The sequence below is a fragment of the Astyanax mexicanus genome, chromosome 14 (genome assembly GCF_023375975.1).
Source record: "Astyanax mexicanus isolate ESR-SI-001 chromosome 14, AstMex3_surface, whole genome shotgun sequence".
NCBI lineage: Eukaryota > Metazoa > Chordata > Actinopteri > Characiformes > Acestrorhamphidae > Astyanax > Astyanax mexicanus.
In genome coordinates, this window is record NC_064421.1 from 39,113,284 (window position 1) to 39,138,606 (window position 25,323).

Consider the following 25,323-nt stretch of genomic DNA (forward strand, 5'->3'; position numbering starts at 1 on the left):
CATTTGTAAATTTGAAACTAAACTAATTGTCTACTCATATCTTGAGTTTAATTTATTTTCTTTTAAATTTTATTAAAACACTAATAAAAAATAGAGTAAAATAGAGTAACACAGAAAGAAATGTAACATAAGAAAGGTAAGGGGCAAATATTATTAACCATGTAGGCTGTTTATATTGCTTGCAATTTAGGTGAAAGCATGTGTAAAGCATTTTAATGTAAAATTGCTTAATTTTGCTGAATTAAATACAAATAACAAAGTAAACGAGTAACAAAAATATGAACACCACACAAGGGTTAAAATACCCTATATTCATTGAAAAATATTTATATTTAAGCTTTTATTTTAATAATAACAACCCTTAACCGGATATTGGTGGCTGATAATGCGTATTTTCGTATCGCTGGGCTTATTTATATGTGGGAGGGACTATTGGATCCAGTGCCTCCCAGTGGTGTATAATGATATTGCATTTGGTTTGTATTTGGTTTGTAAGCGCTGCATTGTTACTAGGTTACCTGTATGAGGCGGAGTAATACATGGAGAGCTTTGGTTACAGTGCAGCATTATCGGCTAATAATGTCACTAAATAATAAAATGGACGGTCCAGTTAGAGAAAATTTCACAGGCCAAGGTCCGGACCGATATTTAACTTGTGTTATGATTCAGTGCTATATCCCGTAAGGTTCTTTGAACTATGATGAAAAAATATATATATAATAATAAAAATGCCTCTCTGGACAGATTTTGTGTACATTCCTCATCTGTCTCTCTCTGTCGCGCTCGGCGTAACTTTAGTTTCCGCCCGTTCTCGTTTTTTCCGCTAGTTTTTGGGCTTCCTATCTCCTTATAAGGGCGTTTTTTCACGACCGCGTCCCAATTCAACAGCCGGAGCAGCGGGGCTGCGACCCTGACATCACGGGTTGGATCCCGCGTGAGGAGCGGTGTGTTTGTTTATTTATTAATTTTTTTCCTTACCGCGTCTGCACAGATCTGATTGGCAGAGGAGGGCGTTTGGTGATCTAACCCCACACGTGACTGGTCTGTGAGTTTACTGCGCCACAAAGCACGAATACAATTAAATACTTCTCAGCAGTTTATCAGTTTGGGTCCGCGTTGGACAACGTTTGGGTCCAGACCCGGACCGCGGTCTGCCTATCAGTGACCTCTGATTTATAGTATAATCACATACCAATAATCCTGTTTGTGAACAGTGTCAGTGTTTAGAAGTATACCCTGCAGGATTCATACAGTGCTCTAGTGGTGCTAGCTAATGTTTCTGAAAAACACTTTAGAAACATAGCTTTATAAAAAAAAGGAAATTTATACCTTTTGTAATATGCACACACATTAAAACATAAACTAACACTACATGTATATGTATATTAATATTGGCATTATTTGTTCATGCATCATAGTTAATACATGTACCATATTCATGAGCTGCAGTAGTTCACTGTTTAAAAATCCATCATCCTTAAAACAGAAGTAAATATTAACTTCAGATTCATTTTATTTTTATCCTTCTTACAAATGTGCATCTGACCCTCTGTTTTTGGCATCATCTCTCATATTATCTGTCCAGCATCTCTAGAAGATGACACTGACCCAAATGTGTAAGAGCCCAGACAAAACCAAAGCCTGTAAGATGATCCTGAAGGAAACAGAGTCTGATTGGGCTGCAGCTTGATGGCCTTCAGGAACAAAAGCAAAACACAAAACAAGCTGATACCGCTGGTCCTGCGGGAACCCGGGAAGCGTGAAGCTGCGACCGCGGCTGACAGGCGGTCTGCAAATTCATTAATCAAAACAGCCTCGTCTGACATACGAATTATCTGTGATATGCTGCTCCGTCAGAGTTATTAATCATTCCGGACATGAATTAGAAACTCTACGATGATCAACAAGAGTCAGGACCTCTGAAATATCAGGACTCCACACAGAAATGCAATATACAACATATATTCACCTATATCAAGAGTGATGTTTCCATATATGTTACCTGAAGATATATTGATATATTGATTATATACCTGGTGATATACAGTATTATTATCACAAACATGCATGCACTGAAAATATGTATATATACATTTAGACAGAGGTTTTATGAGTAATTTGTCATTTTTAAAGTAGTTTTTAAAATGGGCAATTTTACTTTTACTCAAGTACATTTTGACACAAGTAATTTACTTCGCCACATTGGAAAATTCCCCGTTACTGAGTTAAAAATGAAATGCTGGGGGGAAAAAAACAAATTGTCTGCATAAAAAAAAAAAAAAGAGTTTTGTTCTCCAAGGCAGCGCAGCTGAACTTTTCCCAGCAGTGTTTATTACGGTTAGCGGAAGAGACGCTGTGTGGATCAGCTGTGTAGCCTGAGGTCTGAGTAACTGGTTTTCTGTCAAGTTATGCTGTCCATCGATATGTGCTTCTTTACGGCACTGCGCATGCACTGACCTAATTTTTTTTTTTGTTTGTTTTCATGTTTTTCATAATAATTCCTTAAGTTTTATTAGTAACATCTGCTTGGTTGTTAAAAAAAAATCATGTAAATATCAGTTAAGGCATAGCAATGGCTAGTTAATAAATAATAATAACCTGTAAAACTGAAAAAATACGGTTTATAGCAAACTATATGGCCATTTATGACCACTATATGAACTTTTTAACTTTTTAACAGTAAAGAAAAAAATGGATCATAGAAACATATGCCACTTGTTCTTGAAAATGTTTTATGGGGTGGTCTGAACAAATACTGCATGAAAGGTTATTTAATTTATGATTTGTTGTACTTTTTTACATCAAATAATTAAAAGTAACTATGTAACTTTTATTCAAAGTAGAGTTTAAATTGAGTACTTTTTTTACTTTTACTTGAGTAGAATTTTAGATAGGTACTTTTACTTGAGTAGAATTTTAGCAAAGTAAAGGTAATTTTACTTAATTACAATTTTCAGTACTTTTTCCACCTCTGCATTTAGAACATATAAAATACCCATAAAATGTGTATATTTACAAATATATTATAAACACCTATATGATAAAACAAGTTCATTAGTTATTAGTTATTATAATGTATTATAACAGGTCTTTGTGCGCTGTGAGTAAAGTGCCAGACTTTTATTGTGGGACTACATTATTACGGTAACACTTTCTATGAATCTCATCTTTATTAGACACTATAACCACATTCATAACATATTATAATGCATTCATAAGGCATTATAAACATAGCTATAAATATTTATAAAAATACATAACCCATTATAGCCATGTTTGTTAAGCATTATGACCTCTGATCATAATACATTATAAGCTGTGATTGTAATATATATATATATATATATATATATATATATATATATATATATATATATATATATATATATATATATATATATTAAAATAGTATATCTCTATCATTAATAATCTAGTCCTACAATGAAAGTCTGGCACAAAGACCTGTTATAATACATTATAATTGACTAAAATAAAAAAAATCATGAGAGTTAAAAATATATTTATAGGATTACTGAGGGTGTGTTTTCGTGGGTTGACTCTGCGCAGAGTGTTCCTCACATCCACTGCAGTCAGGCACAACACCTGCTCGTCCGGCTTGGGCATGGTCTTTCTCGCCATCGTGTTGTTTTGTGCCTCAAACCGTGCATAAAAGTTGTTTAGGGCATCAGGGAGGGAGGCATCACGTTCACAGGACGGTGGCATTGTCCTGTAGTTGGTGATTGCCTGGATGCCCTGCCACATGCGCCGCGCGTCACCCGTGTCCTTGAAGTGGCTGTGGATTCTCTGGGCGTGTGCGCGCTTTGCCACTCTGATGGCTCTTGACAGGTCGGCTCTCGCTTTCCTCAGGGCCACCTTGTCACCCACTCTGAAGGCGGAGTCGCGGGTCCTCAGCAGCGCACGTACCTCAGCAGTCATCCAAGGCTTCTGGTTTGGGCATGTGGTGATGGTCTTGGAGACAGTGACATCATCAATACACTTGCTGATGTAGCCAGTGACTGATGCTGCATACTCCTCCAAATCAACAGAATCGCCTTCAGTAGCAGCCTCCCTAAACATGTCCCATGCAGTGCACTCAAAACAGTCCTGAAGGGCAGAGATGGAGCCTGCCGGCCAGGTTTTCACCTGCTTCTGAACTGGTCTGGAGCGTCTGATGAGTGGTGTGTATGTTGGTGTCAGCCAAACACACATGTGATCCGAGAAAGCGAGGTGGGGCGGGGCTCCGCCCGGTACGTGCTGGGGATGTTTGTGTAAACAAGATCCAACGCGCTCGCTCCTCTCGTTGCAAAGTTCACATGTTGGTGGAATTTAGGGAGCACTGACTTAGCGTGGTTGAAATCTCCGGCGATAATAAACAGTCCGTCTGGGTGTTTGTTTTGCAGATCGCTGATAGTCCGATAGATTTCACACAGAGCCTCTTTAGCATTAGCACCAATGCTAGCGCTGGGTGGAATGTACACAGCAGCTATTAGCACGGCGGAGAACTCCCATACTAAATAAAAAGGTCTGCACTTGACTATCAGGAACTCCACCAGCGGAGAGCAGTGTTTGGCGACAGTCACAGTGTTGTTACACCATTTTGTGTTGATGTAAACACACACGCCTCCACCGCGGGTTTTCCCGGATAGAGCCGCGCTTCTATCGGCTCTGAACACGGTTAGCCCGGCTAGCTGAATGGCGCTGTCCGGAATGTTGTGTTAAGCCACGATTCCACAAAAACCAAAACACAGCAGTCTCTGAACTCACGCTGGGTAGTTCGCTGGAGTCGGATGTAGTCCAGTTTATTGTCAAGGGAACAGACGTTTGAAAGAAAGAGCGATGGTATAGCCGGCCGGCTAGGACTAGCCTTTAGCCTTGCGCGGAACCCGGCTCTCTTTCCGCGCTTCCGCTTCCGCTCGCACCGCTTGCGATGGCACTTCCGCTGGGCTCCGGCGTCAGGAAACACCGCAGGCTGGCGGCCTGGGACTCTTAGCAGGCTAAGCTCAAGTAGCGTCTGCAGAACCTCGTCCGGTAGCGTGTTTTCTGGCTGATTTCTCCACTGTAGCAGCATACCTGTCAAGTCTCCCGTTTTGGCCGGGAAACTACCGTATTTTACTCCTCTTTCCCGCCGTCCTCCCGTATTAATATTTTCCCGTAAATTTCCCGTATTATATTAAAATTAAAAAAACTTTATTATTGAGGAGACAGGGCACTGACCGATCTGTGTCTCTTAACCAATCGTGGTGCCGGTTCAAGGAGAAAGTCTCGCCTTTCAGGAGAAACAGCCAATCAGCTTGCTGGTTTCGCGGAGCGCAGAGGTATATCAGATTCTGATAATCTAAATTTAGTGTGTAAGTGGTTCACATGTGGTTATTTTAGATTTCTTGTAAACCTGTCTTAAAATGTAAGGAATACTAAATCTTGGTTGGGCTGGTGGGACGACTTTAAGCGGACGGAGGAAAATATCCCTTATTTTTAAATATAAAACTTGACAGGTATGTAGCAGGGTCTGGCGGTGGTAGAACATGTGCACGGGTGTTCCGATGCACATATTTGCAGGAAATAAACGGAAAAAACGACAAATAGTAACACAAAAGCACCATTTAACGGACCCGGAGCGGCCGCTGCGTGTTAATGCGCCGCCATCTTGGGTGGGCCAGTCTTGTTATTGATGTATATTGATGTATAACATGATTGTATAACATTTATGATGTATAACATTGATGTATAACATGTTATAAACACAGCTATTAGTGCATTATAATCACAGTTCATGATGCATAATAAACATGGCTATGATGAATTGTAAATGTTTTTAATGTTTATAGAGTCTTATTGAGTCTGACATTCATAGAAAGTGTTACCATTATTACATTAGATATATACTATTTTAATGTATATATTATTAGCACAGCTTATAATGTATTATGATCACAAGTCATAATGCTTAATAAACATGGCTATAATGGATTATGCCTTTTGTTGATAAATATTTATAGCCATGTTTATGATGCCTTATAAATGCATTATAATATGTTATGAATGTGGTAATAGAGTCTAATAAAGATGACATTCATAGATACCGTGGTCTCCAAAAATATTGAAACACTGAGGCCAGTCCCATTGTTTCTGCTGTAGACTAAAATCATTTAAGTTTGACATTAAAAGATAAATATTAGAAAATAGATTAACATGTCAGTCTTTTATTGTAATACAGTGCTCCTCAGTGAGTGCATTTAAAGTATTTTCAATGTCAGCTTTGTTTTATTACACATTTTAGATTAAATGAATAGATCTGGACTGGGTTAATGAAATTGATGCTGAAAAGGAGCATCACGTTTTTGACCTGTGACATCAGAACAGACATGCTGGCTCAGGGCCAGAGTAACGCAGGGAAACTCATCTGATTCTAGAGTTCTTGAGCCGGCGCGTAATAAATCTGAGGAGTCTCTCGACACGTCCGTGTTCAGATGCGCCCTGTGTCGCGGGACCCGGTAAGGGGCCGCCTGATTGGCTCTTATTTAACAGTCTAGACTCGGGATGCAGATGAGCTGAGATGGGGATGGAGTGAGGGCAGATGAAAGGATAATTCATGAACACAGAGCTGTGCGTAACCGTCACTGCGTAATTAGACAGCTGTAATAGGATTTCAGAGATTTCAGTCAGGTGACGCGGGCGTGCACACGCGCAGACAGAGAGCAGGAGGATGCGCATGCAGCCCAAGCAGCTTCAGTGTTCCAGTCTGTCAGAGATACAGTTCAAAGCCGATGCGCACAGCGGGATGAGTGGAGAAGAGTGCAGCTGTCGGGAGGATCTGTGAGGTCATGCTGCGAGATGCATGAGTGTGAGATGTCTCGCTGTGTTAAAGCAGAGCCTGAGAGCTGCACACACACGTTCAGCGAGGGGTTAACAGTCTAGTGCAGGGGTATTTAATTACAATTCAGTATGGTCCAGTTAGAGAACATTTTGACAGACCAAGGTCCGGACCAATTTTTAAAACTTGTGTTGTGATTCAGTTCTTTGTCCTGCACTGTAAACCCGGATAAGTTGAATTTACTTTAAAAATTTGAGGAAACCGGTTGCCTTAAAAATGTTAAGTAATGGGTTAAGAAAACTTAAGTTAACATAACTTAGAACATCAAGTTATTACAACTAAAGGGGAAGCTGATTTAAATTTTAAACTCAAAACTTTTGTTGCAACCGATTACATAATCAATTTTAAGTTTATGTAATATAATTTTTAAGTACATTGAACTTAACAAATACATATACATATATATTTAACATTTATATTTTCCTGCACTTGTATTTAGTCTTCTTTCTGGTTTCATTCAACTATTTTTTTAGATAGTCATAGAAAAGTAGATGAAAGAAAACAGTAAAGAATTAAAATTACTGAGAGCACAGCGAGAACACAGAGTTACTGCAGCTCAGTAAATGATGCTTGTTCTACAGCTACAACACAGAGACCAAGTATTTAATCATAACATATGATCTACAAGTTTACCTAAGGTAGCCCGCCGGGTGAATCACTACACACTGATGGTGAGTGTTAGTCAGAAACTGTTGGACACGCCCAGTATGCAAATAGATTGTGACAGAAGCCAATGGAAAAGAAGCTGTTAATGGCAACAGACTAAACTCAGTTATTATAAGTTGATTCAACTGATTCAAAGATCTCAGTTTAAGTGTTTATGTGCCCACGAATGTTCAACTAACTCATAATAGTTGAGTATTGTTTAGAAAGCTATAATTTTATGTAAAACAGACTTCATTTATCTGAGTTTAAACAACTTCTGGGTTTACAGCGTGTAAGGTTGTTGGATCTATGATGAAAATAATATATAATAATACTAATACTGATAATAATAATAATTATAATAATAATAAATGCCTCTCTGGCCAGATTTTGTTTACATTCCTTCCGTCTGTCTCTCTGTCGTGCTCGGCGTGACTTTAGTTTCTGCCCGTTCTTGTTTTTCCACCCGTTCTTGGGCTCACTATCTCCTTATAAAGGCGTTTTTTTCACGGCCGTGTCCAAATTCAACAGCCGGAGCAAGCTGTGATTTTACTTCTTTATAAATATCAAAAATCAAGGAAATCCTACCTAGTTCTGCTTTAATTAGTGTAATCAACATATAACCCCCTGCAATAAACTAAAACTAAAACAAAATTCAATGTTATTTTGTAATGTTATTTAAAGCTATTATGTCTAATATGTTGGTCTTTCAAAAGTGGTAAAGTCGTGAAACATTTAATTTAACTTTTTCTTTTTTTTTTTTGAAAAACAAGTGAATTATCCTGATGGAACCATTACCTGTTAGAGGTAAGGGACACCACTGCACTAAATATTGATAGAATAATTAGCATTGTAGTTAGTAATAGTTAAAAAAAGTTAATAATAACATATTCACACTGCTAGTTAGGATTTTTTGAAAAATTATTATTTTGGATAGTAATTATTTTGGATAATAATTATATTGGATAGTTAAATATATATCGAATCAAATTGACCCGAAAACACCATTGCTGTTCCTGACAAATGAACATAACAGGAGGGCTACATTAATTTAAATATCTTTTTCAGTAAAAGTGGGAGGCAGAAAGAGAGATATTTGGAAAAAAGAAATGGAAGGAATGAGAAAGAGTGAAGCGACGGGAGGATTTCCAGACCAGAGATGGGAAGATGATGGGTTTTGGCGCTGAAACTGCTGCCAGTGCAGCACAGATGAATAAACAGTGGCTGGGTAAGCCAAAGAGTTGCAAATTAGGGGGATGAACACTGTGCGTCCAAGTCTCCGGCTTTCATTCTTCAGTTTATTGATTTCATACCGTTGATCTAAGAACAGATAAATTACCTTTAATATCTTTACCTCACATTTACTCAGAGACTTTCCAGATGGCTTTAAACCAATAACTCAACCACTGCTTTGGATTATCGCCCACGCTTCGGCTGCACGAGTAATCATGTAAATGAGTGTTTTGCTTGAGCAGTTCAATTAAGAGATAATGAGGTGGTGATGTGGGCTTACCTCATTCGCGTACACCCAGTGACTGTCTTTGGATGCGAGGTTCGTCTCCACAGCCTGGAGAGAGACAGAGAGAGACAGAGAGAGAGAGAGAGGAAAGAGAGAGACGTTAGTGAAATGATCATCAACCCTAAAAATGTTGCAGTTATTGTTTCTGATGGATAAAGCTCTGAATAATTCAATATTAATTGTTTATATCTCGTAAAAGGTAAACGCAGAGTGATTGTGCAGCCTAAGAATGTCCCAGGTGGTTGCTATGCGGTTATAATGCAGTTGCTAGGCGCCTGCTCTGGTCTTTTCAGTTACTAACGCCTGGACTACACTACATGATATTATAAATCTTAAACAATGTTTAAAATGTTACAAATTATGCACATAAAGACAATCTTCACAGATGATTCTGCCTTTAATCATTGTTAGTCCTCAACCCCACACACTGCATCATTTGCACTATCAAACTAGACTGCAATAATTTAATAATGTAAGCAAGACAATATATATATATATATATATATATATATATATATATATATATATATATATATATATATATATATATATATATATATATATATATATATGTACAGTCATATGAAAAAGTTTGGGCACCCCTATTAATCTTAATCATTTTTAGTTGTAAATATTTGGGTGTTTGCAACAGCCATTTCAGTTTGATATATCTAATAACTGATGGACACAGTAATATTTCAGGATTGAAATGAGGTTTATTGTACTAACAGAAAATGTGCAATATGCATTGAACCAAAAAGACAAAAAGTTGTCTCAGAGATTTAACCTGTCAGTTTCCACTGTGAGGAACATAGTAAGGAAATGGAAGACCACAGGGACAGTTCTTGTTAAGCCCAGAAGTGGCAGGCCAAGAAAAATATCAGAAAGGCAGAGAAGAAGAATGGTGAGAACAGTCAAGGACAATCCACAGACCACCTCCAAAGAGCTGCAGCATCATCTTGCTGCAGATGGTGTCACTGTGCATCGGTCAACAATACAGCGCACTTTGCACAAGGAGAAGCTGTATGGGAGAGTGATGCAGAAGAAGCCATTTCTGCAAACACGCCACAAACAGAGTCACCTGAGCAAAGTAAAAACCTCACCTCACCATAGGCAGCGTGTTAATCCTAAACCTGCAGCAATTAGATTTGTATGAGATGCTGCCCAAAAAATCAGGGTCAACTATTACTTGCCATTGAGAGCATTTAGAAATATGATGTAATGACTCCAGGCAAATTAACAAGTGTTAGGAGACATTAAAATATTTTTTTTACAATGGACCACCCAAATAAAGTGTTACCCAAAGATTTTGCCAACAGACCTCAAGGAAATTCCAGAACAAGGCTGAGAAACAAGAACAAATCAATAAGATCCATCAGCCAATCCTTAGGCTAACTACTAAGGCCAAGTGTTCAGAACATTAGTGGGAATAAAAAAAGAATTGCTGAGCTCAGTAACCATAAAATAACTGCTAGACAAAATAAAATAAAAAACACATCGACAGCTGAGGATGAGGATTTCTCACCATAATGAAGAAAAATGGCACATCAGAGACAGCAGAAACCCTCTGCAGGAGGTAAGCATGGATTTATCACTGACTGCTGAATGCAGAGGAGAAATAATACAAATACACAGAGCACACTGTGAGATGCAAGAGTTGTAAAGACCTGAAAACATGTGCTCTAGACAAAAGAAACCAAGATAAACTCCTATCTGGGAAATAAGAAAAAGATGGCACTTCTTATCAAACCAGAGGCTATCCTGTTAATCTAATAGATTGCATCTTACAGCTCTAAATAAAAAAAAATAAGAGACCACTTCAGTTTCTGAGTCAGTTTCTCTGATTTTGCTATTTACAGGTTTATGTTTGAGAAAAAAATAACATTGACGTTTTATTCTATAAAACTACAGACAACTTTTCTCCCAAATTCCAAATAAAAATAATGTCATTTAGAGCATTTATTTGCAGAAAATGAGAAATGGCTGAAAAAACAACAACAAAAAAAAAAAGATGCAAAGCTTTCAGACCTCAAATAATGCAAAGAAAACAAGTTTATATTCCTAAATATAAAGAGTTCAGAAATCAATATTTGGTAAAGTAACACTTACAAGTATTTTTTTAAATAAAATAAATAATTTTATAAAATAATAATAATTTGATTATCATAGTAACTATTAATTTCTCAACTATCACCAACTTTTCTCTAAAACATCACTGACCATCAGTTCAAGCTGCTTGAGGTCTAGTGTGAAGTTTCTACAATCAATGATGGTTTGGAGAGACATACATGTCATCTGCTGGTGTTGATCCACTGTGTTTTATCAAGTACAAAAAGTCAGTGCAGTTTTGTTTTCCCACAAAATCTTACAGCACTTTAATGGAGATGGGTCTTACAGTATATAATATTAATATCTGATATACTGATATTTGGGTTTTCATTGGCTGTAAGCCATAATCATCAACAATAAAATAATATAATAAAATAAACACTTAAAATAGATCCTTCTGTGTGATATTCACATTTTTTGAGATGCACTAGTACAGGGGTGGCCAACCATGTGGCTCTTTGCCTGTTCACGTGCCTCTCTTTCATTCATAATAAAATAAATGTGTATTTATATATATTTAAAATACATGTATTTATTTATTTTTGCTGTACACTTACATACACGCGGCATATGTTTAAGTCAGTGTTAAAAATATTTTTTGCACTTTTTGACTTGTGGTTGGTTTAAGGCAAAGTCTGTTGCTACGGTGATGCTATTTTCCACCCCTCCTCCAGCAAGGAGTATGTGGCTAGTAGCCAGTAGCCAGTAGCCAGGCTACTAGCTAAACATGGCTGAAACATGGCAGCCTCCGGGACATGTAAATCCAAATGCAAATATGAAAATAAACTCAGAAATTTCTGACCAGAGTGGGAGGATTTGTATTTTTTATTGAGCGGTAAGTTATGCCAAATGTCCTTATCATTTTTCCAAGCTTCCAAAATTTACCGCACTTTAACTTACTAAACGCCAACATGGAATGTGAGTTTTCCAAAGGTACAGAATTGTGCAAGCACAAGCTGAACACTTTTAACCAAACAGTCAGAAATGGTCACGCCTGCCTGTCAGCTTGTATTGAATATTGCTCATGCTGAAAAGCCATACAGTGAAGGGGAATTTTTTTAAAGTTGCCTCAGCGATGCCATTGTAATCTCATGGTTGCTGTAGTACTGATATTTGTCTGCTCATATTTGTGTAAATTCCTAATCCGTGGCTCCTAGTAGTAAAAGTAGAGTTTTTTCTGGCACTTTGTGTTTGAAAGGTTGGCCACCCCTGCACTGAAAAAAATAAATCTGAGCGTTAGTAAATGTAACATAATTCAATCTGTGATATTAACAACAAAAAAATATGTTTCTACCTTTACATGAATATATCTAGTTTTTAATTACTCCACATTTGTTAAAAATACAAGACATTGTGTATTTTTTCCTTAATATAATTTATTTATGTAATCCCAACAAATCTTTTTAGGTAAACAACAAATCTGCACAACAAACAAAAGTCTTGTTATATTTACCAGGGTTTTAGTCACTACCTGTGTCAATGCTCTTTCTACAGTGTCGGTTCATGCAGCTTTCCTATAGGCTCCTTGTACCATATATTTGCATATTGGGTGTGGCCTCTCCCTTACTTATCATTTTGTGTTGTCTGTTGCCCAAAGCTACCTTATCCTGGGCGTGCAGTAATTATAATATACATGTTGATTGGCAGGACTCAGTGTTGTAGAGCTGTAAGAGCACATTAACTTTATTCTGTGTTTCTAGTGATCGCAGTATGCTGGCTTTGAGCTACAGAGTTCACTCTTTACCCAGTTTACTCCTGTATTGCTCCATTTTTATACTGTCAGTATTGGCAGTTAAATAATAATATACTAAATATGTTGAGAATACCCATGGTTAACTTACAATGATAAGTTATGTGAAAATTACTAAAGTTTTATTAACTTAAAGTGTGTGTTAAAATAAAAATGAATTGTTAGTTTATTTGACTAAACAGATCATTTTTTTAAAAGGACAAATTAAACACTTATGTTGAGTTAACTCAGCTTTTTAAGGCAGCAGTGTACAAGAGAAAATAAAGTTGACAATACTTAAAAAAATACCTGAAAAAGTATGTTAGCACTACTGGAGAAAATGAAGTTGTAACTATTTGAAAAAGTATGTTAGCACTACTTAAGAAAATTAAGTAGTAAATACAATGACTACTCTTGCTTGATCTACCTAATTATCTGATGCAAAAAGTTGTCTTTATTGGTAGTGTAGGGGTACCTTACCTCATTACAGACGTAATGAGTGTTGAGTGTTGTTCACTCTTGCGCAACTGAATGCACCCAAGTCAGAGCTGGTTTAAAGAGAGCCTACCCTCTTCTAACATGGGGGAGAAAAATAAGCTAAACGCCACAGATAAAGACAGAAGAGAGAATTGTGTTTAGAGAGTCTTTCTGTTCTTTACTCCAGTGTTCGTATGAGCCTGCACTATACTGAAACACAGCATGTTGTAATGCTCTGCCATTTATACAAACTGCATGAGGCGAGGTTGCCCGGACAGTTAAAAGCCTATTTAGAAACGAGCACGCGGGCTGCACTGACACAAGTCAGGTAATGCTCGCCGGTGATTTATGAAAGCCTTTTCCATGAACCACTTTAAAACTTTGTATGGAGCTTCTAACCTTCAGGGTTTACGGCCTTTTTTTATTTCTATTCTTTTTTTTTCTGTCACTGACAAACGCGGGATTTAGACAGATCACCAAAGATAAGAGGTCATTAGGTTATCCGCCGGCTGAGATGATGTCATTAGGAGAAAAAAAAAGAAATAAAACAAGCAGAACGACAGTAGGAACAGCAGAGATGAAAGATGCGACGTACAAACACACATAAATCTGATCTGAGTAACACAGTGTGTAATGGATGCTATGGGTGTGTGATTCTGGCTGTATTGGAACATGGAGATAAATAGCTCACAGAAACCCACAGCTGAACAGCTGGAAAAAAGAGCACGGTTGAACGGGCGGAGATTTTGCTTATTGCTTTGCTTGTTTGTTTTGCATATTGGCCTCCACTGGTGCCCTAGTATATTAAAATGTGGTGTTATTGCTACTTTAACAGTATATTTTAAGGGGCAGAGTGTGGGTTCAAGTCTGGATTAGTCATTTCCAATGTTTTTTTTTTTTTAAACAGTCAAAGGAATAAATTATTAATTGTGATGAATGGTATTATTTTGTAGGGTATACATCTTCTATTTAAACACTGTGAGCAGGATAAGTTGAATTTACTTAAATAATATGAGACAATTTGTTGTTTACTAAAACAAACCTGATTTAATTAGACTCAAAACTTATTTAATTGGTGTTTTTGCTCTTTTGGTGATTTTATGGTACTGTGAATATACAGCTCTGGAAAAAAAACTCTGATTCTGCTATTTAAAGATATATGTTTGAGTAAAATGAACACAGTGGTTTTATTCTATAAATTACAGACATTTCTCCCAAATTCCAAATAAAAATATTGTAATTTAGAGAATTTATTTGCAGAAAATAAGAAATGTTTTTTTTTTAACAAAAAAGATGCAGAGCTTTTAGACCTCAAATAATGCAAAAAAAAAAAAAAAAGAAATAACCCTGTTCTTTAATCTCTCAAAAGAAAACTCAGTTTTCATGCATCTTGGCATGTTCTCCTCCATCAGTCTTACACACTGCTTTTAGATAACTTTATGCCTTTACTCCTGGTGCAAAACTTCAAGCAGTTCAGCTTGGTTTGATGGCTTGTGATCATCCATCTTCCTCTTGATTATATTCCAGAGGTTTTTTATTTTGTAAAATCAGAAATCATTTTTAAGTGGTCTCTTATTGTCTTCCAGAGCTTTATATAAGAAAATATATATTTTTTGTCTTTTTTCTGATTTTTAAATCAACACACACAAAGAGATCCCTAAAGAGAATTTGTGCCAAATGTACCAACTAAGCTTCTTCTTTAATATATATTTACATTTAACTAAAATGCATTCATGTTTAGTGGTCATACTGATGCAGCATTGCACAACAACTCAGCTTCGATACATCAGCTCACAGATGCCTTGTACTGATCGACATCACCCTATGAGTGATGAGGGGAAAGAGCGCCATCTACTGTACCCACCCAGAGAGAGAGCAATGCCAACTTTGCTCTCTCAGGGCTCCAGCAGCTGATGGTGAGCTACATGACCGGGATTTAAATCAGTGATTTCCACAATCATAGTGCCAGCGCTTTAGACCACTGGTGTGGCGCAGTGGATAACATCACTACCGGCTAGTGAGCTAACACATAGCTACCACATCATGTGGGAGACTGGGATTCAATTCCTGGTATGGGTGGCTATGCTGCGCTACATCAGTACGAGTCCTTGGGCAAAGACTTATCAAACTAAAATTGGTCCAAATATGTAATAATTATACATTGTAAGTCAGTATGGATAAAAATGTCAAAAGTGTATTTTTTACGCCCTTATGATACCCAAGACACACTAATACACCTTAAATCCAACTGCCCAATCCGCAATAGACCAGAAACCTATATACAGTACATCCACAATGGAACCATATACATTGAGGCTGGGCTTTGGGCCTGTAACTTAAGATACACTTTCCAGGATCCATGGGTGTGATATCAGAAATTGTTGCCACTGTCTACAGAGTCTTATTGCAGACCATTCGCTCTTTCATGGTGGTGAGGCTACAGAAAGGCAGCAGTCTAACAGTAGAAATGGTGAGAGTCTCGGCTCCCAGCCATCAGCAGAAAGCTCCACAGCTCAAGGCAGAGTCAAGGCTGGATGTCAGGGTCGTCTGAATTGCAAAAAGTTGAGGCACAAGTGGATCCATTGCAGGAGTTTCTACACATTGATCCAGGAGCCATGAGTTGAGTATGTTCGTCCTCGCAGCACAGCTCAGACACCAGGGGCCTCATGTACTAAAGGTGCGTACGAACAAAAACATTGCGAACGCCATATTTCACGCTCACGGTCAGATGTACTAAATTTGACTTGAATGTGAGAAAGTGCGTTTTTTTTTGTTTTGGGCGTACGCCTTTTTTGTGCGCATGTATTGTGTTTTTGTCATTTGGCGACATTAAGAGGCGATGCATTGAAATTACAACTAATAAAATATCCTTTACGCACATATAAGTATTATTGGTTAAAATAAAGTCAATTAATCAGACTATTTCATTGGCTTACATTAAATAATCCTTCAACGTGTTTCTGCTTAGCCTACATTATATAAACATGCATAAAAGTTTGCGCTGGAGTTGTTGGAGGTGGCAACGTTGGCATTATTGGAAAATATTGCTAATGGCCGAAATCATTGAGAGCGAATTTTCCGTGACTATTATATTTTTTTGGCCCATGATGATGACTGGCTTATTAGCCGTTTCAGATTTCCAAGAGCATAAGAGGATAAGAAAACAAGCTGACTGCGTGACGTGTGGCTTCTTGGTAAGCAACTCATTTAAAGCATTTAAATGAAAGCATTTATTATCCATTTTAGAATAATATAATTTAAAACATGGGTAATTACACGCTATGGGTATATAATAATGATATTAATAATAATAATAATAATAATAATAATAATAATAATAATAATAAATAAATAATAATAATAATTATTATTATTATTTTCTTTTTCTTTTTTTTCTTTTTTTGTGCGTACAGAACTTTTCAGGTCTAGGCGTACAGAACATTTTAGTAGGAAGTCCATGCAAGTCTTAGTACCTGAGGCCCCAGGGCTTTTGGAGGTTTGGACTTCAAGGGCTTTCAATGGTTATTCCCTGTAGATCATGTGGGCAGCTGTAAAGGATAGGCAGCACTTTTCTGTCTCCTTTTTTGTCTTTTTAATAATTTAGTTTACTGTATTTTACTGTAAAGTTTAGGTAATGGGCCCGAGTGGTCCAGCAGTCTAAAGCGCTGCCACTTCACAGGAGGTCGCAGGTTTGAACCCCAGCTCATGCAGTTTTGCCATCAAACTGCCGGCACTCAGAGGGAGCAAAATTGGCCCTGCTGCCTCCGGGTGGGTAGAGGGCACTCTCTCCCCACATCACTCCTACGGTGATGTCTGCGGCACAGGGCGTCTGTGAGCTGATGCTGCGCAGCCGAGCCGCTGCACTTTCCTGGTGTGTTGGGGCTTTACTAGTGATAGGGGGAGTCCTAGTGAGTGGGTTGGTTAATTGGCTGTGTAAATTGGAAAAATATATATATAAAAAATTACAAGGTAACGGCACCTGTACTCTACAAATACATAGAGATCACATCCTGTACCATGCATTGTTAGGGACATAATACAGGAAGATACAGCAGTGCTGCTGGAGTTTTTAAACATCTCAGGTGTCACTGCTGGACTTGTAATAGTGTAATAGTTATATCTACAGTTTAATAGTTTACCAGCAGTGTCTTACGCCCACTGATGAAGGATTAGAGGATGACCAACACAAACTGTGCAGCAACAGATTCAGGGTTTCTGTCTCTGATTTTACTTTATCTACAAGGTAGAGCAGCTGTGGATAGGAGTGTGTAATAAAGTGGAAGACAATGAGTGATTAAACACAGTGTTTAAAAAAACACTGACACGGCATGTTTATTAGTTAAAATATATATATTGTGAAACTGAAAGCAGAAGCTATTCTATGTGGAAAAGGGACAAAATATTGTGTTTAATGGTAACAGTGCGCTGAAATTATCATCCCTACTAAGCCTAATATATTCATTCTGAAAAGTCTTTACGTACTTACGCCACACGTACAGCATCTAAAAGAGGATCTGGCTCAGTTTTACTGAACACGAGCAGCTGGTGGAGCAATGGAGACTTCAGAAGGGGAAACTCAGAGCTCAGTAGCTTATTTACTCATAGTAAAAACAAAGAAACGAAGGAGTGAAGCAAGCTCTGAGGCCAAAAAGGGAACGCAATAGAGTGCGAACATAACCTAGAATCGGATTCATCCTCTCTGAAAGGAGACCGCATTGTTACATCGTTGGACAGTTATTTACTGTATGATTTATGCAGTTAAATAAGGACAAGGCAGAATTTATAGTATTTGTTTGCAAAGAGAAGAGGATTTTCAGCCGAAATCTTGCCGTTAGGATGAACTCGAATCTCTCCTTCATTAATCATATCAAAACCATCACAAAAAACAGCCTTTTATCATCTTAAAAATATAGCCAGAGTCTCAGCAAGATCTAGAGAAGCTCTTCCATGCTTTCATTTACAGTAGAGTGGATTATTGTAATGGCCTTTTAACTGGACTTCCATAAAACACCGTTAAACAGCTAAAGCACATTCAGAATTCTGCTGCCAGAGTTTTTTAGCGGGACTAAGAGAACAGAGCGCATCACTCCAGTTCTACAATCTCTACACGGGCTTCCAGTTAGTTACAGAACAGACTTTAAAGTGCTGCTGATGAGAGTGAGTCTATAAATCACTAAACAGTTGTTGCCTGGAATACATTACAGAGCTGTTTAGAGAATAGAGACCCAATAGATCTCTTAGACCCATAGACTCAGGTCAGTTAGTTGGTTAGTTAGTTAACCCAGAGTCCAGTCTAAACATGGAGAAGCAGATTTTTTTTTTTAATTATGCTGCATGAAACTTTAACAGACTAACAAAAAGCCTTAGATATGTCCCACATGTAGAATTGTTTAAATTCAGGTTAAAGCACTTTATTTTATTATCTTACTTTAATTTGTATTAAAGCTGTTGTCTGTTAGTTTTGGGATTTGGGGGATTTAGGGGTCCTCTCTGATGTAAATGGGTAATTGCACCGAGCATGCGGAAGCATCATTTTAAACTGGGCAACTAAGGACAAACTCTGTTTTTGTAAAGAACAAGAGGTGCGACTACTTTAAAGAATTTATATAACATGTTTTAACATTTTTTTTAAAGAAGTAAAATTACAGCTTGAAACTCACTGCAGCGCTGCATTGAGGTGTAATAGGAGGAATAGCGGTGCTCTCGTGTCTGTGCCGGAGCTCCTCTGAGCTCAAACCAGACTCTGCAAGTTTTCCGAGGTGGCCGCGACCAACTCTCGCGAGAACTGCGACCTGCTTTCCCACCTTTAGTTCTAACAGTTCTACAAGGACTACTGGTTCATTATTTACAAACTAACATACAGACACTCTGGCAGAATCTGGAAAGAGACCGAATATGTCTGTGAAAGACAGAAAACGAGAAAGAGAAACTAATCTGCCTGAAACATTTATTACATTTATTACATTGCTACTGTAGGGGGAGCCCATGAGCACAAAATCTCAATCCTACCTGGAGCTTTAATTGTTTGGATGAATCAGTATTAGTCACTTTAAAATAATGAAAAAACACTGAATTTTGTCCAAACTTTTGACTGGCACTGTATATTTCATTTAATTGAGGTACTTAGAAGACCGTATATTTCAGTTGCAATGTCTAAAGATAAAAAAAGTTAAACTGCATTACTATGCTATAAGATTATCATTATGTCAGTGACACAGAATGATCACCAATTGCCAATAATAATATAACTTATTGCATTTATTTCTGGGACAATGCGCCATCCAATATATATATATATATATATATATATATTTTTTTTTTATTTATGCCTGTCACTATTACTTAGTTATTTATATATATATATATATATATATATATATATATATATGTATATATATATATATATTTTGGCACCAGACCCACTGCCCCCCCTCATATAGAGAAGGATGGTTGGGCAGACATTGTACATGTTTTTCATCGTTCATAAATCATGTGGTCATAATATAATGACTCAGACCACGCCCACTTCCCATTCAGACACAGATACAGTAATGGCCTGTCTTGTGTGTATGAGAGAGAGAGAGGACGGGAGGAACTGAAGGAGCGTGTGTGTGTGTGTGTGTGTGTGTTTTTCTACCTGTGCTGCTACCTCACAAGCGTAGTGGTATGTCATAATTTGTCGTTTTTTGAGGACATTCTGTATATTTTAAAGACTCATTTAAAGAAAAATGGGCACTTTCTTTGAAAATATAAAAGAGCAAAATAATTTAGATTTAGTCATCAACCCATAGAACCCTACACACAGATTTTCCATCCAAAATCGCACCTTGTGTTCTCAGCTTAATTACTCAGGAATCCCTTCACACATCAACATAATCCATATATGGTTATAAAGAACAGAACTTACTCTTTCTAAAAAAAGTGATCATATCCCTGTGTGGTGAAGCTAAGTCTACAAGAAACCCATTGAGAAAAACACATAAAAAAGTGAGATCTCCTCCCCCAACCAATATTATTTACCTTTAGTGCTTCAGACATATTTATATGATGTTTCAAACCAAATAATATCAGTTAATAAAGACTCAAAAGTGTCCACAGAAAAATTGTGAAACTACCTGCTTTACTCAAACTAAAGCTAGGTATGGTGTGCGCACTACTTTATATAGTTTTTATTTTACTTGCACATTTTTAACTAAGTAGTTATTTTGCACCAAACATTTTTATTTATTTAGACCAAAAAGTTTACATTTTTGAATATAGTTTTCTTTGTGTGTCCTGATTAAAATACTTAAAGGTATAGGCTGCTCTGAGTCTCAGGTTTTTAGTATCTACATGTATCCTAGAGGTGTGATTATTGATTATCAAGATAAATAAATCCGCCTGATGCTGTTTCCCCATGTATTTCATCAAAGTAATAATTATTAAGCCATGTAATGAACTATCATCAATATTCTTATGCTTTCAACTCATAAACACTCTAGTCTAACCAGTTTTAAAAATATATCTTAGGTGTTGAAAATATTTAAAGTCTATACATTCAAAAATAAGTAAAAAAAAAAAAACAGGCGCTTGGGAAAATTTTGAACAAAACATGATCAGTTCCAGGAAAATATAACAATTCTGCTTCCTTTAACATTTTAAACGATTATGTATTTTTGAGCAGCCATATGTCTTCTGGAGTAAAAGAGATCATGGCTCATGTGTCAGTCTGATATAATTACTGTGTTATAAGACCTGAAAGAGGAACTGATAAAAAAATGAAAAGAAAAAACACACCAAAACAGCCTAGAGTTCAAAGGGTTAAGGGTAAATTTAGGGTTTAGGGTTAAATTTAGCTCAGGTGTAGAGGTGTAGTATAAATTTGCTACAGTTATTATTACGTGAATGGATGGTTCTCACAAGAATATCAAAACCAACATATTTGTGTGTGTGTGTGTGTGTGTGTGTGTTTGTCTATGTGGACAAAATTAGATCATAATAAATGGCTCTCCTGGGAGTCAGTCTGGACCAAATTGTTTTTATAAGATACAAATAAAAAAATACTGCTCCCACACGGCTATAATGAAAAGTTAGAAAACGCCTCCGTAATACAATCCCACCTGGAAGAAGAAGAAGAAGCAGCACAGAAGAGAAGGAAAAGATAGCGGTGGGTCCGCGACTCTCTCTTTTTACAGCAGCTTGAAATGTAAGTGTGCAATAAACCAAAAACAGCCTGCAGCATTTTTTTTCACACTCGGCCCATCCGGAAAACTTATTCCAGGAGGTTTTGTTTACATACTCTCAAACATTTTCAGATTCCATTATATCCTGTATTAAATCCCAGACTGGAAACAACTGTTCATAGCAGCTCCTGCCAGAACCACAGGAGATGGAGTGACTGTAGCTTCAGCCTTGATTTTTTCTTTTTTCATTTTTTCTTTTTTTTTATTTCATTGTGGTGGAAATGTATGTAAATATCAGCAGTGAACTCAGTTACTATTTCCAAACCAGTAATCAGATTAAAGTTATTTATCCAGTCACTCTTACTTTTTTGTCACTTTCCTTAGTAAAGGATATTGTAGCGTTTAAAAAGGAGTTGAAAGACATTAATTCTCTGTTGCAGCAGCTGAGTTTTATGGCCATGTTATTAAAAACAGTAGTAAACATATCCTCTTTTTTATCACTGATTTTATTTTCTGGACAGGTCTTTTGCCACTTAAAACATGTCTGGAAAAAAAAAACATTCACGGCCAAAAAATGTACTGGAGAAAAAGTGCTATTAGTTTTAAAAATACACAATTTCGACATTTACACAAATGTTTGGAGTCACAGCATCACACTTACAGAACACTTACAGAACACGTCCCGAAGGTGACGTAAAGCTTCCAATAAAGTGCGTTTAGGAAAAAGAAAAAACTGTTATGTTGTGGCGGTAGGGTGTGTGTGTGAGTGTGTGGGAGGGTGTGGTGGGTGTGTGTGTATGTGTATGGGAAAGGGGGTGGCAGGGAGTTGTTGGTAGCTGCTGAATGTAACTAATAGTAGTAACTTAAAAAAGTTGTTTATTTTTAAAATCAAGTAATCCATAAAGTACCTAAGTATCTGAGTAATCTTTTTTTAAGTAATCAGATAACTTTTTTAAAGTAACTATGGGAACTATGCCATCACAACATACGTTCCCTTCAAGACATCAACGTTTCCCGAGACGCCCAGTAATTTTTTTACAAGACAATGCAAAATGACATGCTGCATTTACATGTTCCAGGAAAGAACGGCAACATTACAATGAGCTAAATTTCCTGATGACTTTCCTTAATGACTTGACCAGAGAAATGAAGCCAAAATCTTCCGCCATGTTGGCGATCCTGAAACCCGAGTCTGCGCAGTAGAGACCAGAGGAGGGAGAAAGACTGTGGAGAGACAGCCTACTCATTTAAATAACCCTGCCCCTCAGGGCTGCCACGAGGTCACAGGCTGCAGAGCAGAGCGGAGCCGACGGTCTGTTATTGGTCCCACCCATAACCAGCCCTTTTACAATAACCACACCTTTTTTACGTAGTGCTGGATAACGTTTTAAAAAATGAGTTCTGTGAGGATATAAAATTTTGACAATATAAGCAGAGGTTACACTAGCTGCTGCATTTAAATAATGGAGGTAGAATTACAGTATATTAGAAAAAAAACGTGATTGAAAGTTGTTTGTTTTACCATTGAAACCTATAGGGATGGGTGGGGTTACACAGCTTTCTGAAACTGAACAGCAGGAGTCGATGCTCTGTCCAGCTATACACAGTCTATGGACTTGACATTTATGATTTTCACATCACTGTAGTGGAATGTTCAATGAGATCATAAAGCAACATACTGAGCAACATATTATGCAGCCTTCAAGACAACAACTTTTTCAAGACAATGCAAAACCACATGCTGCACCCTACAAAAAAGCGTGGCTGTGAAAAAAAAAGATATAAGTGCAGGACTGGCCTGCCTGCAGTCCGAACCTGTGCCCAGTACAGGTTTTATGTAGATTTTTTAAATGTTTAAAAATGTGAAAATAATCTCATCACTAAGAAATGTGTTCAGGAAGAATGGAACAAAATAACACCTCAGAATTGAAACAACTGTTCCTAGCAGCTTCTGCTACAGACCCAAGAGATGGAGAGACTGTAGAATCAGCCTTGACTTTTATTATTTTCACATCATTGTGGTGACGCTGCTTGATGGCTGGCTAAGGAAGACGTTTATAGGCCGTATTTCTAGACGGGTAATTCACCCAGCATTGAGAAATACAGCCGTGCCTCCAGAAGGCGGTTTGCAGTCACAGGCTTGAAAGATGAGTTGTTCAAAATTAATGACGCTTCATAATTCTGGTGCTTTTTGTGGAGTACAGAGTAAAAATTACAATATCCAAGTTCATGGTTCTCTGACACATGGGTAATGCTGAGCAGATAATAACAATACAGCAAAAATAAATAAATAAATCAGCACAGCTGTTAACTGAAAGCCATTGTAGGTGACTCTACTTCATAAGACTGACTGAGAAAATCAAGCCAAGATGTTCAAAACTGTCAAGTATTTAAGAATACTTTGGAACAGCTGTGCTGAATTTGTCAAGAGTTAACTACTTGAGTTTCTTGTCTCTTAATGTGTTTGAGAGCATCAGTTGTATAGTGATGCGAGAGTGATGTGAAAGAAGCCATTTCTGCAAGCATGCCACAAACAGAGTTGCCTGAGGTTTGCTGTTTGTAGTGTGTTTGCAGAAATGGCTTTTTTCTTATCACTCTCCCATACATCTTCTCCTTGTGCAAAGTGCGCTGTATTGTTGACCGATGCACAGTGACACCATCTGCAGCAAGATGATGCTGCAGCTCTTTGGAGGTGGTCTGTGGATTGTCCTTGACTGTTCTCACCATTCTTCTTCTCTGCCTTTCTGATATTTTTCTTGGCCTGCCACTTCTGGGCTTAACAAGAACTGTCCCTGTGGTCTTCCATTTCCTTACTATGTTCCTCACAGTGGAAACTGACAGGTTAAATCTCTGAGACAACTTTTTGTATCCTTCCCCTGAACAACTATGTTGAACAATCTTTGTTTTTAGATCATTTGAGAGTTGTTTTGATGAGCCCATGATGCCACTCTTCAGAGGAGATTCAAATAGGAGAACAACTTGCAATTGGCCACCTTAAATACCTTTTCTCATGATTGGATACACCTGGCTATGAAGTTCAAAGCTCAATGAGGTTACCAAACCAATTTTGTGCTTCAGTAAGTCAGTAAAAAGTAGTTAGGAGTATTCAAATCAATAAAATGATAAGGGTGCCCATACTTTTGCACCGGTCAAATTTTGGTTTAATGCATATTGCACATTTTCTGCTAGTACAATAAACCTTATTTCAATCCTGAAATATTACTGTGTCCATCAGTTATTAGATATATCAAACTGAAATGGCTGTTGCAAACACCCAAATATTTAGAACTAAAAATGATTAAGATTAATAGGCGTGCTCAAACTTTTTCATATGACTGTACATGGCTCTGATTGGCTAACAGCACTGCAGCAGCTGCACCCGAGAAATGTTTTCAATCTAAACTAACTTGGTAATTCGGTGCTTGGGAAGTTTCACCACGGCGAAGCCCCTGCTTTGACCGGTGTTCTGTCCAGTTGTGCTACCTTGTCAAACCGTGCTTTCCTAATATATATTTAAGGTCTCGGTTAGACACATAATCAACCGGAGATCCAGTTTAAACCTATAGTTACTTACACAAGATAGCTAATGTTAACTAACTGGTGTAAACAGAGCTCTGGTGCAGCCTGGGTTCAGCTTTGTCTGTGGGCGGTCCCGAGCCAAGGTGGGCGTGGCCATGAATACTAATACTTATTCACAGGTTGAGGTAGACACGGTGCTTTTCCTTATCGACTCATTTTTCTGTACATTTTCTTTTACTAGCTACTGCAGACAATAGAGATTGAGGAACAGTTTCACTTAGAACTTAGAAAG

General features: G+C 37.5%; 1 protein-coding gene across 2 annotated transcripts in view; it reads right to left on the reverse strand.

Annotated features, from left to right (window-relative positions):
• The window catches only part of grid1a (glutamate receptor, ionotropic, delta 1a), a 738,749-nt gene that overhangs the window by 89,085 nt on the left and 624,341 nt on the right, over positions 1–25,323 (reverse strand). For both annotated transcript variants that reach the window (XM_049464094.1, XM_049464096.1), the window contains exon 5: positions 9,030–9,083. In XM_049464094.1, the coding sequence (XP_049320051.1) occupies positions 9,030–9,083 (54 nt within the window). The remainder of the gene's footprint in view (positions 1–9,029; positions 9,084–25,323) is intronic.